The following is a 22,684-nucleotide window of genomic DNA, read 5'->3' as shown; positions in this document are numbered from 1 at the left end:
CATACAAAAATGGAAATACCCAAGATGCTGTTCTAAGCTACGCAGACTCGTAAGAGATAAAGAAAAAAGCCTAATTAAACCAGACCCTTTCTGGAGCGTGTACTTTGCACCATCTTCTTGATAAAAGTGGAGATAATCCACTTTAAATGTTCTCAGAAATACGAACCAAAAGTCACGGTTTTCTCATTCACGGTTATTTCATGTTTGGATCAACAGAAAGGTGCATGCTTTTTCTGGCGGGGGTGCTGAACTCGGCACAACACCGGCACACAAACCGGCATAGCTTACAGCAATCAGCACATTTTAATATATATAATATAGAAAATATATATAATTAATATTTTAATTATACAAATGACTGTATTTTTATAAATATCTTTTTTTCATTAATAATAATTTTCATTTGCACTTGTGTGCAATGACAGTGATTCCAGATTTTTTTCCAGATATTTAATGCACAAAAAAAAGAAAAAAATTATTATTATAAAAAACACGAGCAGTAATTAAATGCGTAGGACAGCGCATGCGCAGTGCCTTTAGTAGGCATGTATCGATGGGTAGCATAACGCGACAGAATACGAGCACACCAACTGACACAAATTAAACACCCGGCATTTGGTTTTAGTGTTATATTATACAGAAATTTCACCTTTTTATACCTTACTCAGTTTATTAGAGCGGACTTTAATTTCCAGGTAACTATTTTATAGGGCTTTTATTTTGAAATATAGAAATGAATCAGTTAGTCGTCAGCTTCGCTCGGTACTGAGCCAGTGTGCTCGTGTGCTGCGCTGTGAGGCGGGCTGGTGTTCAGTGTGGAGTGAATGGGAGTGTTGAACTGAGTTTTACAGGCTGCTGGTGTTAGTATGGCTGTGCAGAGGCGAGGAAACGTTAAAAGCCCAGAGTCTAGCGCTATTGAGAAAAAGATTAAAAGGTAACATTTCATTTTAGTCAGTTTGCTTGACTTACAGCAGGTCTGTAAAACAGGACTGGAGTTATTCATGCTTATAAAAGTCCAAACATTTCCCAGAATAACGCCAAAGTAATTACTGTGGTACTAAATTATAATTAGTACCCTGTTTATTAGCTGTAGACAGGCAGGCAGTATTTACTTTTCTTATTTATTTGTAAGATAGGAAATGCTGGTTTAGGCTCAGTGCAGGGTAAACTACTGAACTTCTGCTGTGCTGTAGCTACAGTTCCTACAGGTGTGAGAGAAAGAGATGTATCTATTTATGTTTCTGTGTTTGTTTTCTGTACCTGTGTTGAATGTGTTGAGCAGGGCTATTGCACAGAGGCAGGCCTTCACTTGGAGAAGCTACATCCCTCTCCTGCTCCTGCTGACTGTCCTCACTGCTGCATTGACATGGCTGTATTTGAGCCTGAGTGATGAATTCACTGAGACCCTGGTTTCAAGAGGGGAGGTCCTGACAGAGCCCAGAATATTCCTGGTCCAGTGCTCTGAAGATTATGAAAACCACAAGCGCTTCCCAGGTAACTTAGTAGTGATAAAGAACTCCCCTCTCGTTTTACACACCTCTCATTTTCTCTCTATTTTCTTCTTTTAAAAACATAACTTGTATCTGTATTATCAGATATTGCAGGAATATTTATCGGAGTAATAAGTGTGTTGGATAATTGACTGTGTAAACTGGGGAGAAAGTGGGGGGGGGGGGGGGGGGGAATAGAAATAAAATTATATAAAAAAAAAACTATCCTATATATCCATTGCTGATAATAGACATTTTTAAAATAATTTGTTAATTAATAAGTTTCTCCCCAATTTACACAGCCAATTACCCAATCCCTATCACTAGTGATGCCCCAACACCAGGAGGGTTTACACATGTAAAGTCAACCACCACCCTTTTAAAACTACAAATTGCAGAGTAGCATCACATCAGCTCACAGACACCTCGTGCTGATCCACATCACCCTAGGAGTGATGTGAGGAGAGAGCGCCATCTATCCACCTAGAGAGAGCAAGGCCAATTGTGCTCTCTCAGCTCTCCATTTGCCGATGGCAAGCTGCATGAGCAGTATTCAAACCGGAAATGTCCTGATCTTAGTAACAGTGCTTAGCCCGCTGGACCACTCTTAGCCCTTTACACAATTCTTGATTACAGTTTAGATTTTTAGTTTTTACATAACTTCATTTTTTAATTTATTATATATTTAATTTATATTTTAAAAATAGTAAGCAGAACCCTTCAACCTTACATTTAGCTTTTATATTAAACAAGGTGCAAACATAACCTCTATGTATTTCATTTAAAGTAAAGTGTAAAACATAAAAATCACTGCCACATATGAGTTCTTTACAAGTTTCTGAAAGAAGCACATGTCTATCTATTGAGTTTTCGTTTGTAAGCTTCTATATATAAAGGCGTACAATCCATGTACAATCATCCTATTTTGAAAGTTAAAACAGTAATTAAACAGTACATTAAAACAGTAATTCAATTAATCAAATAATTCCATTAACCACCCAGTCCCAAGTGGCAGTATTTATATTGCCACTTAAATGGAGTACTGATATTGACAATAGAAAACACAGAAACCATGAAATACATTTTGATTGAGCAGTTTGTCGGTGCTATGACCTGCTACAAAATCTGCAACAGCAGTATTTGTAACAGGACAGGAAATATCTATCAAACATCACCAATATGTACCAACCACAATGAACTGTGTGTCTTACAAAATTGAAAGTTGCTTATTTCTAAGCTGTTGCAGGTTTTATGGTTCTAAACACATATACACGTAAATGCATTAGTTCAATAAATGCTTATTTCAAGCTTATTCAGAATAAAGTATTTATAAAAAATAAATCAGCAAAAAAAAAAATTGATTATTAGATACCTATCACCTATATACTCAGTACTGACATCAGGAATACGTATTGGAACAAAAAAGTGGTATCGGTGCAAGTAAATTTCATCGCTTGTATATGACAGTTATTATAGATTTGCATAAAACCACAATACATGAATATTGCACGTCTCAAGTCAGAAGTACTGTAGTACTATATGGCTTTTAGAAATCTATACTCAAACTGGCCTAATAAGGAATATTTGCTCCTGATAAAATTGGCTGTACAGTGACTGCATTCATATTACCGAACAAGACCGATTTCTTCTAATATTTTCTAGTGCACACATGCAATAGTGCACTTAATTCTTGGGTAACTGTAAGTTGTAATTATTTTTTTTTCCTGCACCTGCCAGTGCCACAGGCAGCAACAAAACAGCAGAACTTAACAGAAACAACACCTGGTCTGTTTATTTAGTTTTTCTTCTAATAACATTCATTTTGAGATGTTTGAGAACTGTTAGTAACACAGTTGTTAGTAACAACTGTTAACACAAAATATGCAGCAAGCTTATTTAAATAGTAAATATTAAGCTAATTAACATTTGTGTATTAATACACAAAACACAGTTGCACTCTGTGTTTTTTACTCCGTAAACTGTACTGGATTTTGTTGTTTGTGATGATTTAATTAATTTAATTTGTAATTTAAGTCATTATCTTGCTCCATTAATTACAATATTTCTAGTGCATTATTTGCACCAGACTCAGTCCAGTATTGCAATATGGTACTTTTTAATCTTATGTAAAATAACTTAATATATTGTAAAATAAAATAACAATATATTGCCCAGCCCTACTTCAGGGGTATATTCTCAGCACTATTATTCATGGAGCATGATCGTACAATTATCAAATAAGTACTGATACAAGCTTGGTACTCATTTCATGTTTTTACACATGATTTCGCTTATCTATTCATTTTGTCTGTTTTGGTTGCAGCCAATAATACCATTGTTTAATTGAATTAAATTCAGTTCAGTTTTATTACAATTCATTTTTATTAGCTCATTTTAATTGCTACAGAATGGAAGTTCATATTAAAATCTAATTAAAGTTTTGTTTTAAGCTTTTCTGAAGGAGTTTGTGTGATTTAAATGAGATTGTGCAGACGGCAGCTTTATTATGGAGCTGCATCACAGTATGTGGAATTGAAATTCACGCCCTTGCAGTTCCATTAGTTCAAGGCAACTGGCAGCGCTCAGTGACCCAAATGACAGAAAATAAAAGACTTTTAAAAAGAAAAGGAACATTTTCTTTACGCTGAGGGCAAATTTACTGAAGACAAAAGCAGCACTGACACATTAAACAGTCCTTACCCTCTGTTTTACACTGATTTAACTCATTTTACCAGACTAGATGATATTTCTCCTGTAGGCAGGGCTGATTTGCTCTGCTGAAATAAACAAAAAGGCGGTGGAAAATCCACAGGCTGATTAGTTAGATAGTGTGTGAGATGCTCAGGTTATGAGTGACAGTACGGACTCTGCTGCAATCACTCCATATGGAACTCATTACCAGCCCTCACACTGGCATCAAAAGACTCCACACACCCCAAACAAAGACGGTGCTGGAGATAATGAGCACTGCTTCAACCCCCTTCAGCATCTACAGTCTCAACTTGCTGTAAATCAGCGATGGGGAGAAGAAGGCTGAAAGGGTGGAAAACACTCAAGGTCAGATAGCCAACAACAAATCTCACATGTAGTGGTCAGATTTAATGTGCTGGGAACTGTGATCTGAAATGATTGCTATGTAACATACAGTACTGGTCTAGCAATAAAGGCTGAAATACGCATACATATGCACTCATTTACACTGGCACGTCAAATGCTAAGGAACATAAGACTAGTTTTGTCTTCAATGACTTTGACCATGTCACACGTATGCTAATAAAAATCGCCCTGACCTGCAGGATAAGTGTGTAGAGTTTTCTGCATTGAATGTAAATTGGATTTCTGCCAGAGTTGTTTTCTGTTTGTACAGACCACATGGGTATGAATAACAACCATAATACAACATTCATCTACCTGTCTAACATATTTTACTATAAATCACTTGAAAAAAAAGATTGCCTACTAAATACCATACTTATTAATAACCCCTTACTTGTCAAATAATTTTGGATGGGAACTAGTATCTTGTCTCGTTACTTTTACCACATTCCATAGAAGCTAAAGAATGCTGCACTGACCTATTTGCACGGACAATTCTTGCCTGATGTTACAATCACGATCATTACCACCTGCTGTGCTGTCCATTGGGGTGATGCCTTCTATGATGTATTCCTCAGTACAAATATTAACACTGTAAATTGAGGAATTTTAAATGTCCACATGACAAACAAAAATAGAATGTGACAAACTTATCCATGTGGCACCCACTATCAGTCCTCACTTAAACTCACCTTGATTATTTGCGCCGCCTTGCCATGAGCATGCTTGCAACCTCAGTCACAAGATAACACCTCACAACTTTTACAAGTGGGGGCATTCCCAAGCTGTCCTCTAATTTAACACTTCATGCTCAATTTACATATAGCTATCCCATGACTTTTGGCACTGGCCTCCAGCGTATGTGTATGGGATATTCTTTTTTTTTTTTTTTTAAAGCTATTGTTGTCCCTGAAAAAAATCACCACCCACCATTCAAAGCTTTTAACCCTGATGAAGTGAAATGCTGGAACGCTAATCTTGTATTGCTAATAAATCGGAAATTCTCCAGTCAACAAGTGCTGCTGGTTTTTACTATTTTTTGATCAGTGATTTTATTGCCAGGCACCTTGTTGTACAGTGAAGTTGCACCAGATCCATCTGCTTCTAGGATTAAAGGATAATTAAATCAATAGAACATAAAAGTGTCATGGTTAGGGGTGGGAATCACGGAGCATCTCACAATAAGATATTATCATGATATGTCGCCCACGATAACAATGATATGATACTCAATTTATATTGCAAGACAATTCTCTATGATACTACGCAACATCTGTGTTGCTGAAGAGGATAAAATACATCTAAATAATCAAATACCAAGAATTATGGATTTATTGGTGTCAGTTTCACAGAAACAGGTTTTCCCCTTTTCATTTAATTAGCGCCCCTACGTAGACTAATTTGCCTTACTAAAGTTACTGCTTACTTTAGTAAGGCAAATTGGGGTGCCAATCTTAGGGAGATTAGAGTGCACATGTTTAAATAAATAAAAATATATATATATATTTGACGCCACATATTGATATATTATGATAAATGAAACAAAATCATACATCACATTTATTGATGTATTGTCCCACCCCAAGTCATGGCTAGTTGATTGTGATCTTGAACATTGTTTATGTGGTCATTTTGGATGACTTCTAATGTCTACTAATTTTGTTCACATATTCCAGATTTTGTTGTATTTACACCCCAGCACTTCAGGGTACTGACCTTTCCCATAGAGCTGTATAGTAGATGATAGTCTCACATAATGTAAGGCTGTGCTGATATATGTGGTATGTTCTTTTCTCAGGCTGTACGCCTACCAAATGTGGCCGAGCTGTTACAGACAGTGTGGTGACCAAAGAGGAGGCCCAGATCCTAAAGAGGTGAACATGCACTCTGTCCTTCTTAAACACATCCAGGATCTGAGTACACACATGTATGATGTCCTCTTTCCATCCACAGGTTAGCAGAGAGAGGATTAGCACTTGGAGGGTCAGATGGTGGCGTGAGTACACAATGATATATTGTACTGTATCTGATAGAATAGTTAGAATAAAAAAAAAATGTATAACTATGTCTAGCACCCTTGTAACTTAAATTTAACAGTATAGATTTTATAATGCTTGTATTGGCACTTTAAAGGGAAAAAATAGCAATGTTTTTATGTATTTGTCTGACAGACTGCCAAAAACAATTTCCCATTACGGTAAAAGTAAATTTAGTGAAAAAGGTTCATCCATCCATTTGTCTGTTCATCCAACCATCCAGTTACTCTGAAAGATAATTGTAATCCAGTTCTTTTTAAGATTTTCTAGGGGTAACAATAAACCTGATTGTGTCATTTAGAGGTCTCTGAGTAGCCCAGCAGACTAAGGCCCAGTTCACTATGATCTGAGAGTCACCAGTTTGAATCTGTGTTGTGCTGAATGCCATCAGCAGCCGGAGTCCGAGAGAGTACATACAGTTGGTTTGCTCTGTCTGTGTGGGTATATGTATCTCTCTCTCTCTCTCTCTCCAAACATTACTCCTAGTGTTATATTGCTTAGCACAGGTGTCTGTTAGCTGATGTATCGGTCACCTCTGAGCATGCTTTTAGCTGGGTTCTTTAAGCTGAGTGTTTAGGGTTACTATCCTGTTAGAGGACTGGTAGCCTCTGATTGAGACAGACTTTTAAATCTTGGCAGTTCCTTTTGTTTCATAATGCTTTGATAGTCTTGAGATTTCGTTGTGTCTGTGACAGGTTCAAGGCACCCAGTGCCAGATGCAGCAGCTGCAGCCCCAAAAACAGTCTAGCCTCCTCAATGTTTCATAGTAGGTATGATGTTCTTTTCTTTGAAAGCTTCATTTTTCCACCCCAACAGAGCTGGTGTGATGTGCCAGAAAGCTTTGTGGTTTGTCGATTGGCATTTTAGAAAATTCCAGTCTGGCTGTTTTATGTTCCCCTTTCAACACTAAAGTCCTCCTGGGTCTTTTCCCATGGAGCCCACTGTTGCTCAAAAATCGATCAGACTCTCATGTTCCTTGTTTTTGGAATTCAGCTTGTATCTCTTTGGAAGTTTTCCCTGGCTCTTTGTCTATCATTCGCACTGTTCTTCTTCTCAGTCCGGGCTTGATTTTCCTCTTATGGCCACATCCAGGGAGGTTGGCTGTTGTCTTGCAGATCTTTAATTGTTTAGTAATATTTGCAACAGTAGTCACAGGCACAATGTAGGAGACACCATGTTGCTGATGTCTTGAATCTTTCCCATTTAATATGCTTGTCAAAAATTTTCTGCCCAATTTTCTCAGACAGCTCCTTACTTTGCTTTAATGAGTGCATGTTCAGTGATCACAGACATACTGGACACTGATTAAAGAAAACTGTTAGTCTGAAAGATCATTGTAATCCAATTATTTATACAATTTTGTTGGTACCATTAACAGACTAAGGCACAGTCACTATTGTTCAAATGCCATTTCCTGCTCCTTGCCATCAGCAGCTGGAGTCAGAGAGAGTACAGTAGTCCCTTGTCTCTCAGGGGTGGATAAATAGTGCTCCTTTCCCACATCACTCATAGTGTGACGCTGGGCAGAACCGGTGTCTATAAGCTGATGTATCTTACCTGTCGGGGCTGTGATTTCCTCTGATTGTGCTGGATACCCAGCAATGCTGCATCTGCAGCAGTTGGACAAGAAGTGTTGGCTGCCCTCACATGTGTCAAAGGAGGCATGTGCTAGCCTTCACCATTCTAGTGTTAAGGGCATTGCTTGTGATCATATGATATAAGATAATATAAATGTGGATTGGGTAATTGGCCTCCCAATTTAGGAATACATTTAGAGAATTAAATGTATAATAATGATGAAGATGTTCAATTCATATTACAGCATGTTTTAATGTATTTATATAGTGATATTCACAAATAAGCTTTTTTTTTTTTTTTTTCCCATTTTCTCCCCAATTTACACGGCCAATTACCCAACCCATTCATTAGGACTCCCCCTATCACTAGTGATACCTCAACACACCAGGAGGGTGAAGACTAGCACATGCTTCCTCCGATACATGTGAAGTCAGCCACCGCTTCTTTTCGAGCTGCTGCTGATGCAGCATTACCGAGCAGCCAGCGCGCTTGGAGGAAAGCGCAGCGGCTCGGCTCCAGTACATCAGCTCACAGACGCCCTGTGCTGCAGACATCCCCGTGGGAGTGATGTGGGGAGAGAGCGCCATCTACCCACCCAGAGGGAGCAGGGCCAATTTTGCTCCCTCTGACGCCGGCAGCTTGATGGCAAAGCTGCATGAGCTGGGGTTCGAACCGGCGACCTCCTGCTCATAGTGGCAGCGCTTTAGACCGCTGGACCACTCGGCGCCCCACAAATAAGCTTTACAGAGAAGCTTATTTTGAGAAAGCAACAGCAACAGTGACGAGAAGAAACTCATTCAAAGAAAAATCAGAACTCAAAAGTGAAACCCATCATCTAAAGTTATTGTTTATTTTATATTTTTATTCTACATTACTCTGCAATCCACTTAAGACATGCATGTATACAGTATATAATATAACTGCTTTTTTATGTATTTCATCACCTGAGGCATTTTCCAGTGAGCTGTAAGGGTACCAACAGATTTGTTCACGACTATATATATGTATGATATATAATAGAACATAATGCAAAAAATGCATTATGTGGATGGGCTTACTCAAACTTATGATCATTTTTAACCGTTTTGAAATCCCATTCATTTCTTGAATCTTGTCAGTGACTGATTAACTCTACTGTTAATGAATGCACACTGCTGTAACATACACTAGAGGGCAGTATTTGATTACATCAATTTTACACCATATTTAAAAATTTACTTTTCTTAGGATTTCCAAGTAATTCTGTTCTGTTAATATGATAGCTAAAATATGTTAGTCTTAGTATGCGTATATAGTAATGTAATAATACAGTTATAAGAGTAAATTAAAGTACTAAAAAGTAATATATTAAGCGTGCTGGCTGCTCGGTAATGCTGCATCAGCAGCAGCTCGAAAAGAAGCGATGGCTGACTTCACATGTATCGGAGGAGGCATGTGTTAGTCTTCACCCTCCTGGTGTGTTAGGGCATCACTAGTGATAGGGGGAGTCCTAATGAGTGGGTTGGGTAATTGGCCATGTAAATTGGGGAGAAAATGGGAAAAATTTGGAAAAAAAAAAAACAATTAATATATTAGTTGGGACTATGTTACTGTTCTGCTTTGAATGGCATTTATATTTTGCATTGTTGCTTTTTCAAGGTTATATAAAAAAACGATCTGGTTTGAAATCATGTTGTATATTAAATTAATTTAATTTAAATTTATCACTGTTAGCAAAAATGCTCCAAAAACAGAACAGGTATAACAGACATGTAAAGCAAAGACAGTATAAATGGAGATAGACTGATATTCAGAGAATGGGGAGAGGACAAAGTGAAAGGTGGTGTGCATGAATACAGATAGCATATTTAGTCGAGGAGAAAACCTTAGCGGTGTATTTTTTGACTTTGTGTTTTTGGAATGTGATAAAGTCCATGTGGCAATTTGGGGATAGGTTCCGTCACCAGGCATCGACACCAAAGCCTGGTTAGTGATATACCAATAAGAATCCATGGGCAGCACCCATAAAGCTGCATTCACCTACTTGTATAGCATGATTGAAATGTGAATCACTTTAAATAAGAAATGAGAGTAAATGAATGTTGTGTCCCATGACTTTTGCCATGTCCAATCAAAGCTAAAGAATTCTGCTCTGACTTGCTGGATATGTGTTCGATGTCTTCTGCAATAGATGTTGCTGAATCATTTGTCTATTCACAAAGAAAATTCTAGCCAAACACTGCCAGACAATTTTTTTGATAATTGATGGCGCTTTGCTATGAACACACTGGCCAGTGTTTATTCGACCACACTCACAGGATAACACCTCACAACTCACAACAAGTGTGGACATTCCCAAGCCATCCTATAAAAACACTTCACAGTCAATTTACATACTTCTATTGGATGACTTTTAACTCTGCCTTGCAGGATATGCTGTGTGTGTGTGTGTGTGTGTGTGTGTGTGTGTGTGTGTGTGTGTGTGTGTGTGTGTGTCGGGCCTCCTGTTATGTGGTTGTGATGCCTGCCTGAGTCTATTCACACCTGTACTTCTAGCCAAAAACCACTGGTCACAATCATTTCCACCCACTGTGCAGTCCACTTTGGGTGGTAATGCCTTCTTTGGTGTATTTCTGGTACACACATAATACACTTAAATTGTGTTAAATATCTGGAGAACTTCAGAAATCAAATATTCAATCCATCTGGTACCCACTATCATACCCACTATGCAGCTTTTCCTTTAGCACACTGGCTAGTGTCCAGCCTCACAAGATAGCACCTCACAACTTACATAGGTTTGCTCATCCCCAAGCTTTTTCCGTGATCAGTTTATATACTGCTATCTTATGACCTTTTGGGATGTCAGTGTACATTTCCTGCTGCAGACATTCTGTAAAGATCAGTGGAGAAATATAATTTCTTGTAGCTAAATTATATTCTGTACTCGAATAAACAGCATCCCTAAAATCAGGAGATCTGATTTATCACAACTCATATTGAGTGCTTCACCAATGACAGATAAAAGAGCAGTAATATTAGAAAAAGTATCTTTTTGTTGCCATGATGTTATGGTGAAAAATTGTTTTGTGGATTTGAGAGGTTGTGACTCATATCACAGTTTCCAGGCTGCTTTTAATATATTAGTGTTTTATAGAACTGCCTAAAGACGGCTGCATCCAAGAGGCTTAGAGTTAAGATACTCACCCAGACTTGCTGTGGTTTCATGCAGAGCATCTTTTTATGAAGTGTCTCAAGCTGGAGGTGGAGATGTGGAGTGTGTGTGTGCGTGTGTGTGTGAGTGTTTGAGAACGAGCCAGGCCAATCCGGAATTATTCATATGCTGTGCTGAGACAGAGAGCAGGGAATACCTCAGCTCACATGCATCCACCTGCTTGCCACTGGAATTAGCTACAGCAAGACGTGAAGACAGAGTGTACGCTCTCAAAATAAAACGCTCCTAAACAGCTCTTGGCTTGGATGTTAGGTTCTAGGAAAATCTTTTTACTATATTTGTGTGGAGCTACTTTTAAATGGTTCTTCTCATTCTGACATCTCATTTATAAATATGGTTCTTCCAAAAGCTGATAGTTTAAAGGGTATGTTGAGAAAACATGAAGAGCCAGTTGTTACTCTTTGGCAGAGGTAGTCAATGTGTGTTTGTCTGGACAGTTTTAGCCAGACATTCACAATCATTTCCATCCACTGTGCTGTCCATTGTGTGTGATATTGTCTTCTATTACTTAGGGTTGCAGCGGTAACCGGTTTCACGGTATACCATGGTATTAAAATGCACGGTTATCATACCGTGTGTGTTTGCTTATTACCGGTAAAACGCAAGCCAGCGGAGAAACTCCCCCGCGCATGCGCAACTCTGCTCCGCTTCAGCTACTCAGCACACAGCGGTGAGAACGGCAGAAAGTGCATCAGACTAGAGCTTAGATTCTCTGCCCGAACCAGACCTGACCCAGAAAATAGTCTGAGATGTAGGCATCTGTTTTTTAATTATATATTTTATTTTTAAATAAAGCTCTGGTGTGATAATCACAATGTTGCTAAGTAACCAATTATTATTGTTAATGAAAACGAACCAAATAACGAAAACTGAAAGTGAAACTTAACTAACTCATTTATAAGCGCTGTTTTCACTCCCGCAGTTCTACAGCGGGAGGTGTTGTGCCGATTCGGTCTGCGAAGCGGGAGTCGGATTGAGCAGGGAGTCGGATTCGGCATAACAGCGGCAGCACCTCGCGGCCCGCGGTGTTAGTTGTAAGCGCTCGCGCTAGCCGCAAAATACGACAGAAAACACTGAGAAACTGCAGAATTATGTATTGGACTAAAATATGAGCACGAGGAGATAAAAGAGAATCTTTACCTGTGAGTAGCTCATACAAGAACACGCAAATCTCTCTCTCTCTCTCTCTCACTCTCTTGTCTCTCTCTCTCTCTGTGTCTCTCTCTCGCACGTGAACTTCTCCGAACTTCTCCACTGTGTTTAGCTGTTCTTAAAAATCATTTTAATAGTTCTATGCTTCTATGTTAGTGTTAATTAACATAATTCTGATCATATTTCGCTCATTCAAACAGCCCGAAAACAGACTTGTAATCTTGTAATCAACAAGCTTGTAATCAATGTGGCCGTAAAGTCACAGCTAAAGGAGGAAATACATCAAACCTGATCTCCCATCTCCGAGAACACCACCCCGCTGTGCAGCGCTAAGTATGTGTTTAGTTTATAATTTTAATCTGAACCTAAATAAAACCTCTTTGTAGTCGTGCATAACCCATGCGGTAAGCGCCCTCAAAAGCGTTGAGTTATCCGAAATTTGGGCACGCAGGTACAGGCGTGAAGTGCGTGCTACGATGGATTCACGTGTCCGTGTAAAGGTCCTGGCCGGACTGGATGTGAAAGACGCCATTCATTTACATGCGTTCATTTTCAAATTCTGACGTGCCTGTTTTTCATATGTTGAAGGTTTTAAGGTGTGAAAGCCTTAAAATAGAAATCTCTATTGTGAGGATCATGTCAGAAATAAATCCCCTCTTTCTGCAGGATCTGGTTATATATCAACTATTTATGTATACACTGCCCTTAAGAGTAGTGGAAAAACATGGTTTCCTTCACCTGATGGTGTAGTTTCTACAATAAATAGTTAATTGAACAAAAAACTTTGTTGTAATTTCTTTAAGGGTCAGTTTAATAATATATGTAACAAACTGTGATACCGTGATAACCGTGATACCGCGGTATTTTCTGAGACGGTTATCATACCGTGAAAATCTCATACCGTTGCAACCCTACTATTACTATTTCTGGGTCCATACCTGAATGAAGTATATTGCATTACAAAAAAAAAAAAAAAACTCTTCACAATCTGTCAAAACTTCACATGATCTACAGGCACTTCAATAAACTCTCCTTTTTCCTTGTTAATTAGGAACAGTGAAAAAGAATTGTCCCAGTACTTTTTTCGGCAAGCATAAAACCAATATAACCAATATAAAAACAAACATATAATTTAGTTATTCTTTAGGAGTAGTGAGCAACTCTCGTCAACCTTACAGGCAGAAAACCTTAAATCCTTGTTTGTCAGTTATGGTAAAGTGCAAAATATGAAAATCACTGCCATAGAAGAGAGTTCTTTACAGGTTCCTTGACAAACAATCCAAATTAATTTGATTAATCAACCCAGTTGAAATTCTGTAAGACACCTGTTTGAGTACCCCTGCTCTGTGGCATTGCTCCAGTGTACCCCTTTTGGCCCCAGAACAAAACCTCTTTTCTCTTTATTGTACTCCTGTTCTGGTACAGTTGTAAAAGCACAGTTTCAGTGACAAGAGAGCAACAATACACTATAAACAATACAGAGACATACAGACACATAACTAGCATTTTCAATTCAGGTATCCACTGGAGTCAGTTAACGTATTTTCTCTTATTTTTTCCTCCTATTGAAGCTTTTCTATGTACTAAAACTTCAGTATCTTTCCATGTGTTTAATCTGTTGTCTCTAGGCATCCATCCTGGACCTTCACTCTGGAGCTTTGTCTATGGGGAAAAAATTTGTCAATATTTACAGGTGAGTGAATGAGCCGCAGTTGAAATTAAGAAAGCAGGGATGGAAATTTGTGTGTGACTCACTTCAACTGAACGTCTCAACCCGGTATATCTGTATCAGCCTGTCTCGCTATACTTTTCATCTGCACATCAAAGTATGCCTCAGGGTCCTGAGTCCTGAGGCAAAATGTATTGCGAGCTGAGCTCGACTCCCGTTTCTCAGGCTGCTTGCCTTTATTCTTGACACCTGGAAGTTTTTCTGTAAGCCTAAACCTGCTCTGTTTTGTGAGGGCTGCAATCCTGTGCCCTCAGTCAGCCTGCCAGAGTGCAGTCGGACATCTGGCATCTGTTGACGGGCTCAGGATGCTACAGTGTCTGTGTGTATAGAGCAGCCACACCTTGCATTTTAATGTCTGTACAATATTTGCATTCCTGTATTCAAGTAGCAGACCTGTTAAAGTGGGTCACAGCAGTGTATCAAATGTTACCTTTCCGTTCCAGTATATCTCATTTGTGGCTCATCTGCTTCTCATTTCTTCCAGGTATTTTAGTAACCAAATAAGTGAAGTCTTTACTGAGGAAGATTTCAAACTTTATAGGTAGAGTATACCTTCATTTTCACACTGATAAACTGATTGCTTTCCTTTATTTTACTAATTAATCTGTCTATTCATTTAGCCATCCAGACAGCTAGTCAGTGTAGTCATTTCCTCATTTCCCAAAGGACTCATTAGCAGACATTTCTCAAACAAGCAAGAGCTTAGCAATGTGAATCTCCAAGCTTACAACCCTTACAATGCTGCACATCATTTAATTATGAAACTGTAAAGGCCTGTGTAGAAACTAAGTACAAATTGGATTTATTGGGGAAACACTATGGAAAAATTTAACAAAACACGTTTACATGTATTCACATATTTAGTCTACTAGGGCTGTACAATATATTGTCTTAAAAATAAAAAAATAAATAAATTGCAGTGCAGGTTTTTTTCCGCTCAGTATCATGCAGCCCTTCTGTGTACTGCAGCCTTGTAGCCTACTATGCTGCAGCCCCGCCTATTCAGTTTAAAAATTATTACTACTGTTTCAAGCTGGTTGTTTTCTTTGGAAGGAGTATAATCCACAGCAGCCAATCAGAGCAGGTTTTGTTTACAGATGTTGTCAGTCCCAAATTAAACCAAAATTTGACCGAAACCGAAACCAAGCAAATTGAAAAAGTGATATAATTGTCCAAAGGCCAAATAGTAGATATTCTAAATGTATTGTTATCTTGATTTTCAAAGAAATGTTATCAAATTTGTTATTGCTTGATGAAAATTATTAAGCATTTCTACTTTTTCAGCAGAACATAGAACATTTTAACCAAAGTAATTTTGGTTAATGAACATTTGGTGTGTCCCTCATTGTAACCAAAACAGCCTGTTTCCAAGAGGTTTGGAAAAAGTCATGTAAAAATGAGTATGTATTTATTTTTTATTTTAGGATATGGGCCCCTAAAGATATTTTTTCAATGATCGCAATACAACACAATAAAAAAATTTAATTCAATAATTTTTTTATTAGATCACAAATGTATGATAAGCGAACATCTTCTAAAACAGCCTGAAATTTCTTTTCTTTTTTGTGGCCAAAATTTCTTTTGCATGTTAGAGGCATGATCAGGTGTATCTTTTGATGATGACTCATGATGTATGACACATGAATGACTCACACATGACATCCTGTATGAATCTGTGCCATTTGGGTGCCATTTCATGTAATGAGTTTTCACACTTTAACTCATCAGCACATCACATTACAATATAACACCTGTGAGAGCTTCTCATGAGTGCATCCTGCTTCAATTTAGGGATGTGCGTGGTCGTATTCAGAAGGTGATTGCTGAAACGTTTGGACTGGACTCCTCTCAGATGTATCTCACCAAGCCGACATTCTTCTCCCGCATCAACAGCACCGGCGCCAAAACCACTCATGATGAGTACTGGCACCCACACATTGACAAGGTAATACACAAGCACACACGTTCATCTGAGAGGAATGCTCAAGCACTTCTGGAAAATATTCCACTCAGTTGTTTGGATACTCTGCTGTGTGTGGTCTGAGGTGTAATTTTCAGTAAGAACTAACTACCATCGCAAATTCAATTACAGCCTTTTGAAAATGAGCCTGCAGTGTATTATTGTGGAGAATGTAAAATGTGTGCAGATTAAAAATGTGCTAAACATCCAACAGGTGCTTAAGATGCCACCTGTTTTTCTGCTCCAATCTTTATTTATAGCAGCCTTTGTGGCAAAGTGTTTGTTTATTAAATTCTGTCTGATTTGTGTCTAATTTGAATGTCAAATCATTATCATTATCATTATCATCACTCCAGCATTTATTTTTTTTTCAAAGATATATATTTTTTAAAGGCTGCCAGTAAGAGTTTTCCCTCTCTTATTATACAGTATAAACAGGAATATTCAAAACAAGTGATACCTGATAATGAAGTCCAAATTACTGGATCACATGTGTGAAAGTCTTTCTCTTTCTGAACATATTCAAATGTATGGATGTTTGATCTTAATTTCAACAATATTGAGAGAATAGCAATAGTATAGCTAAATAGATACAACTGAAGGCATGCCTTATAAGAATCTTTTGTAAAATATAATTAATAGACTGTAATGTAATTAACAAAAATAGTTTTGTTGTGAAAAATGTTGTCACCCCTATTTTTTTTACTGCTTTTTACGGAACTGGGAATAACGTCACAACTGAGATGACTACATTCCTGTTCCTACATTTTGATAATTGTACGCTGTTTCATAATGTTTCCAATAAATCAGACAGCTAAAGACTTACTAGATTTATTGGTCATTACATGGTAGGATTTTTAGTATATATTTTATTATATTATTATTCAGTATTTTTCAGTAGATATTAGTGAAATATTTTGTAGTGTATTGTCATATTGCCAGTAATATATTGTTATCTTAAATGTATCACAGCAAAAAAATCACAGCAAAATTGTTATTATTATTATTATTAATTAATTCATTTATTTATTTATTATTTATTATTTATTATTTTATATTAATAATTATTATTATTCATGTCACCCACTGCTAACAATCCTAAAATATCATCACTGGACCTAAAAATAGCTCCTGCTACATCTGGTGTTAAAGTACTAAAGTATTTTCCTTAGAGATGGCTTTTCCGTGAAATAAATCCTGAAACAAAACAAAAAACATCCGTTTAAAACATTTTTTTCCTGTTTTTTTTTCTACCCTGATTAATAAAGGGTTGCCATAAGTTCACAGTGTGACAAATACACGTCTGTAAATAAATCTCACGTCTTATTCTAAATCTCATTCTATTATTGTACAATGGTTGTAGGTTTTGCTACTACATGAATATTGCTGTTGCAACATAGAATAATGTACAGTAGCTTGTTTATATGCTTCAATCAGAGTAGTAACAAAATCGCTTTAAATCAACTGATTCTTCCACTTTTTCAGACGTGTTCTGGTATGTGTTTGATATGTAGAGTTTAGGAATGATTTTATACACACTCAGTTTTAATAGGGGAGACAAATTGCTCTCCTCTGCTCTAATTGGGGAGGAGACCCCTTGACACTTGGCCTGACTTCAAAGCAGCAGCGTCTGAGGTGATCAGAGCACACAGCATGCTTTATGGAAGCTTAAATAACTGCAAAAGCAAAAAATTCCCATCTGTTTATTGGAGAAGGCATTTATAATTGATTACTATGAAAGACTTTAAACAGAGCATTCCAGTCAGAATGAATATGCATGAAGAATGTTGAGAAGTTTTTAGACAGAGCTAATCAGGCTCTGTGTGGATGGAAGAAAGGAAACTAGTTCATCTAATTAGTGAATGGAAAGCAGTTGTGTTCTTCAGGGATTGCAACTGTCCATATCTTACTGGTACACAACCACCTATCCCTACTGCAATCCCCATCTAAATCCTTTAAAGGAAGATGGCAGATCTGCTCTCAGTTTTCTTTTTTCACACAGAACTAAGTAGGAACCATCACATCTGCTTGTCTTTCATTGATGAGATGAGCTTATTCTTTTTCTTACCCAAAGCCCTGATCAAACTCAGTGACTGAAACATGACCTTGAACAGCCAGAATAAACACATTATTGTATGATGGTAGAGCACCATAAAAATAGTAAGGAACTGTTCCACCAAAAAAAAGTTCTGGAATTAATGTTGCTAAGAAACTGTAGAAGTTGAGAAATCTTTCTAATTGGGTTAATCTGGCTCCCCAGGGCCTCCAATGTACAGATTATTTAAATGTAACTCTACAAAATATGTCTTATGAATATCTTCTCAAATTTGAATAAATGTCTGCTGTGTTTGACAAGTATTTCTCTCTTCTCAATGTAGAATAGGCAGTCCTAAAAGAGCTAAGGCTATCATCCACATAACCTGACCAATCACAAGGCTAACATGACTCTGTTATTTATTCTAATCGGAGCAACCTACAGAGCTAAAGCTAACGTAGTACGTATTTTGGTAAACACCAAGTATTTGGCAATCTAAATGATTTGTCTAAAGATGGAAAAAAGACATTTTCAGTGTTTGGCTGTATATTGCAAAGACTGCGTAATAAATAATCAGACAAATTGCATTTTTATGCACTCTACACTTCTTTAAATAAAATTAAATGAAGCGTTTATTACTGTCTATTTTCAAACTGACTGTTTTTCAGCTGTAAAATACATGCTGTACAGGGCTAGGATAGTATCATAAGCAGTGTTAAATTTGCTTTACAATTTGTTTGTTTTCCACACGGCTGTCTTTCTCTGTGTAAATTTCACCCACACGTGACTTGAGTAGCATTACCGAGGAACATTTGTGACCAGAGTAGCACTCCAAGGATTAATGAGTAGTAGTTAGTTCATGAATAGAATAGCACTGCTGTATTTATGGAAAAACTGAGATGATGGTAGACATCTAGTGTTTGATTGAAGTGCTAGCTCCAGTGTTAAATAAAAGGAGCAGAAATTGGACACTCAATTTGACTTGGCTGATTGACTACACTTGACCTATTGACTACGTGAGTTTTTTTTTTTTTTGGCCAAATTGTGTCTTTAATGACTGTCAGCAGCAGCAGAAGAAAAAGAAGTGATGTTTTGGAGTGGAGTTGCAGTGTTGCGATGCTGGCTGTTATGCTCTTATTCTGCTAGTCTTTGACAAAAACCCTCATTTCATTCAAACCTTCCCTCCAAGTCGACTATTAACATGAGGATACAGGCCAGAGTGTTATAACTGCTAAAGACTGAAAGCTGCTCTGATCACACACATTCCCTACTGTGATTAAACTTTATTACTGTGATCAGAGTAAAGTACTTTTCAGCATGTTTAATGAGGTTGAGACATGATTAAATATTCATATTGATTAGTGCAATTTGGCAAGCTCTTTGTTGATAAACAGCTTTGATCTCGGAAGAATGAACAGTTTTTTTTGGTGACAGACGTAAAGATGGATTATATTAGTTTTGTTCCACTGCACACTCATGAGAGAGGAAAGTGTGTGTGTGTGTGTGTGTGTGTTGGGTTGTGTATTTGTTAGGAGAGGGGGCCTGGGTTCCGGTTGTTTGCTTCAACATTAATTCAGGGCTTCGTTTATGTTTTTGAGATAGGTGCATAAATTGCATTCAGAAATTTCAGCACTACCATCATTTGTCATTCCCTGCCACACTCTTCCTAATTGCCCCAAGCCAAGCCCAATTTACATAGAAATGGATTACACCACTCTATGGTTAACATGCTTCCATTTCATGTGCTGGCAGCATTTGCCCTTATGAGATGGAAGAGGAAATTTTGACAAGTATGAAGGGGAAAAAAGAGCAATTTCAACTGGGATTTTCTGCTGTTACCATCTTTTTTTGGAATGGTAACAGTCCTGGAAAGAAAAGCCCTGTGATTTGGAGCTGTGAGTGAAGTAGTTATTGCCTGACCAAAATACGCACATTTTCCACTGTGTGATGGTCCATCTCAGAAGCCTCCGCGTCCAGAGAAGTCAACGCTACTTCTGAACATGGTTAACATAAGACTTCTGTTTTTGTAGTACTTGACAAAGATTGCCAAAATGATCAGTCTGTTTAACACTGCTGAAATTTAATTAAAAAAAAAATTTGTACCAGTGGAGCTGTCAGTACCTGCTATCTTGTCTCCTGTACAAGCCCCTGAATTTGCAACGCCTCTTGATGTATCTGACTATGTAATATAGTGCCTCAGGCAGTATGAGAAAAAAAGGAGGACAGCAATTATTCTGGTGTCTATGCTAAGCTAAGGCTAACCAAAAGTGACCACCTGTTCCTTTATGTCTTTTTGGAATAGTTACAGTCATGACAAGAAAAGCCCTTCCATTTGCAACACTGAATGAAGTAGTTAACGCTGTGTGTTCGAAATCCAGGAAACATGAGCTCTATTTTGTTTGGATACACTGAAAATTCCCCTCATGAAGCAGAAGGTGTATAAAATCTCACTGGAAAGTTTTCATTGCCTCATACAAGGACTAAAACTCGTATTACCTTACGGGCAAAACATGCAAAAATGTCCCAGTGCACTTAATATTTTATATTCACCACTTAAAACTTTGTACTTATGAGTCTCTGTTTGTGTTTGTGAACTATAAATCCTTTACACATCCTCTTGAACTTTCTACACACTCACTGAACAATTTATTAGCAGCCATACTTCCTTACTAATACTGGGTTAGAACATCTTTTTGCTATCAAAACAGTCCCAGTTCTTTATAGCATGGATTCCACAAGATGTAAGAGACATTCCTTTTGAGATCCTGGTTAATGTTGGCATGATTGCATCACATCATTTTTGCAGAGAACCTTGATCTGAGGCTATGAGTCCCTCATTCTGCCACATCCCAAAGGCGTTTTGTTGAATTCAGATCCAGTGACTGGGAGGGCCCCTGAGGAAGAAATGTATAAAACCAGTTTAAGAGACTTCTGTTTTATGCATTATCATTTTGTAGGAAGCCATTAAAAGATTAATAAATTGTGTGTCTATGAAGGGATGCATAAGGTCAGCAAAATACTCAAATGGGCAGCCTGGACTGTTGACACAAAACAGGTTAAGTCAATGGATTCATGCTGTTTGTGCCAAATTCTGATACTGAAATGAGATTTGTCAAACCAGACTACGTTATCTGGTCTAATTTTGGTGTGCTTGTTCCTATTGTAGCCTCAACTTTCTGTTCATAGCTTGGTGAAAAATGCATGAATGTCCCTGGATAATGTGACTAGATGAAGACAGCATTTGCCTCACTACAATACACATTTCCACGGCGTGAGGGTACTCGGAGAAGTCCACACCGCTTCTGGACGTGGTTAGCATAAGGCTTCTGCTTCTGCTGTAAAGTGTTTTGTGACGTTTGTGAATCGAACTCTGTATTGTAGTGCTTGACAAAGGTTTGCCAAATTTATCTGTTGCCCAGGTTGTTGGTTTTATCAACAATTGAATCATGACCGTTAAGGACATAATGGGTGATTGCGCCCTTGCCCGTTACACACTGAAATTCTTTCAGATTCCTTCTTAAAATTGTCAAATTATACTATGCTCTGTGGAGGGAGAATTTGCTAATTCCTGAAAGTTTATAAAGTCTCATATATCTCATGAGAACTTTGATATTTCTCATTCAGTGAAAGAATATATTGTTCCTACAAATATATTGATAGTTTACACAACATAGCGGTGATGCAGAGATATAAAAGTTTTATACAAATCAATTTTGACCCCAAACATAATAGATGTTACTATTGTTGATAACAAAATATTTTAAATTCTATAGGTTCAACATTACAAAAAGCTTTACTTAGAAATAATACAAAGACATTAAGATACCAATGAGATCTCTACATTTAATTTTAGTTGAATCAATGAAATTTTATGGTGATGTGCAAATTTCTCCATAGTCACATAACATGTATTCTGGCTTTATAAGGGTGGAGATTTTTTTTTTACTGGCTATTTAAGTAGTCAACAACACATCTAGCACGTGACATAAACTTGGGTAAAAATCGTAATATTATATAATACTTTATAATAATTTCTGTAGTTTAAAATAGCTAAAATAACAAAAGATATTAGTAAATTTGAACATAATAAGAGGGTTAAGGGACGTTGGTTTTAAACATTTAAATAATTTCTGCACACACTGGAGATCTTTGGCTTGTCTTTGCTCCTTAAAAAAAACCCCTTAATACTGTATGTATGTAAATAAGTTAAATGCATGTATGTTAATAAGTTAAATGGAGTTGAGTAGACAGAACATGAAATATAGTGGGTTGTTTCTGTCTGCTATGGCATAAAAGTCAGCGTAAATGTACATCGCTGTGGGATTGTTTTTTTGTTTTTTTCCCCAATTTTCTTTTTCTAATTTGGTGTTGTTACTGTACTGTTTATTTATGTG

The 22,684-nt window shown here is 37.4% G+C and overlaps 1 protein-coding gene across 1 annotated transcript in view; it reads left to right on the top strand.

The window, feature by feature from the left end:
* Window positions 1-740: 740 nt before the first annotated feature.
* uts2r2 (urotensin-2 receptor 2) overlaps window positions 741-22,684 on the top strand; it is a 39,354-nt gene continuing 17,410 nt past the window's right edge. The window contains exons 1-7 of the mRNA XM_007259177.4: window positions 741-934; window positions 1,283-1,494; window positions 6,385-6,460; window positions 6,540-6,582; window positions 14,195-14,259; window positions 14,780-14,836; window positions 16,087-16,240. Of these exons, the coding sequence (XP_007259239.3) occupies window positions 867-934; window positions 1,283-1,494; window positions 6,385-6,460; window positions 6,540-6,582; window positions 14,195-14,259; window positions 14,780-14,836; window positions 16,087-16,240 (675 nt within the window). The 5' untranslated portion in view covers window positions 741-866. The remainder of the gene's footprint in view (window positions 935-1,282; window positions 1,495-6,384; window positions 6,461-6,539; window positions 6,583-14,194; window positions 14,260-14,779; window positions 14,837-16,086; window positions 16,241-22,684) is intronic.

This window comes from Astyanax mexicanus, chromosome 15 (assembly GCF_023375975.1).
Source record: "Astyanax mexicanus isolate ESR-SI-001 chromosome 15, AstMex3_surface, whole genome shotgun sequence".
Lineage (NCBI taxonomy): Eukaryota > Metazoa > Chordata > Actinopteri > Characiformes > Acestrorhamphidae > Astyanax > Astyanax mexicanus.
This window is presented reverse-complemented; position numbering and strand designations above follow the sequence as displayed.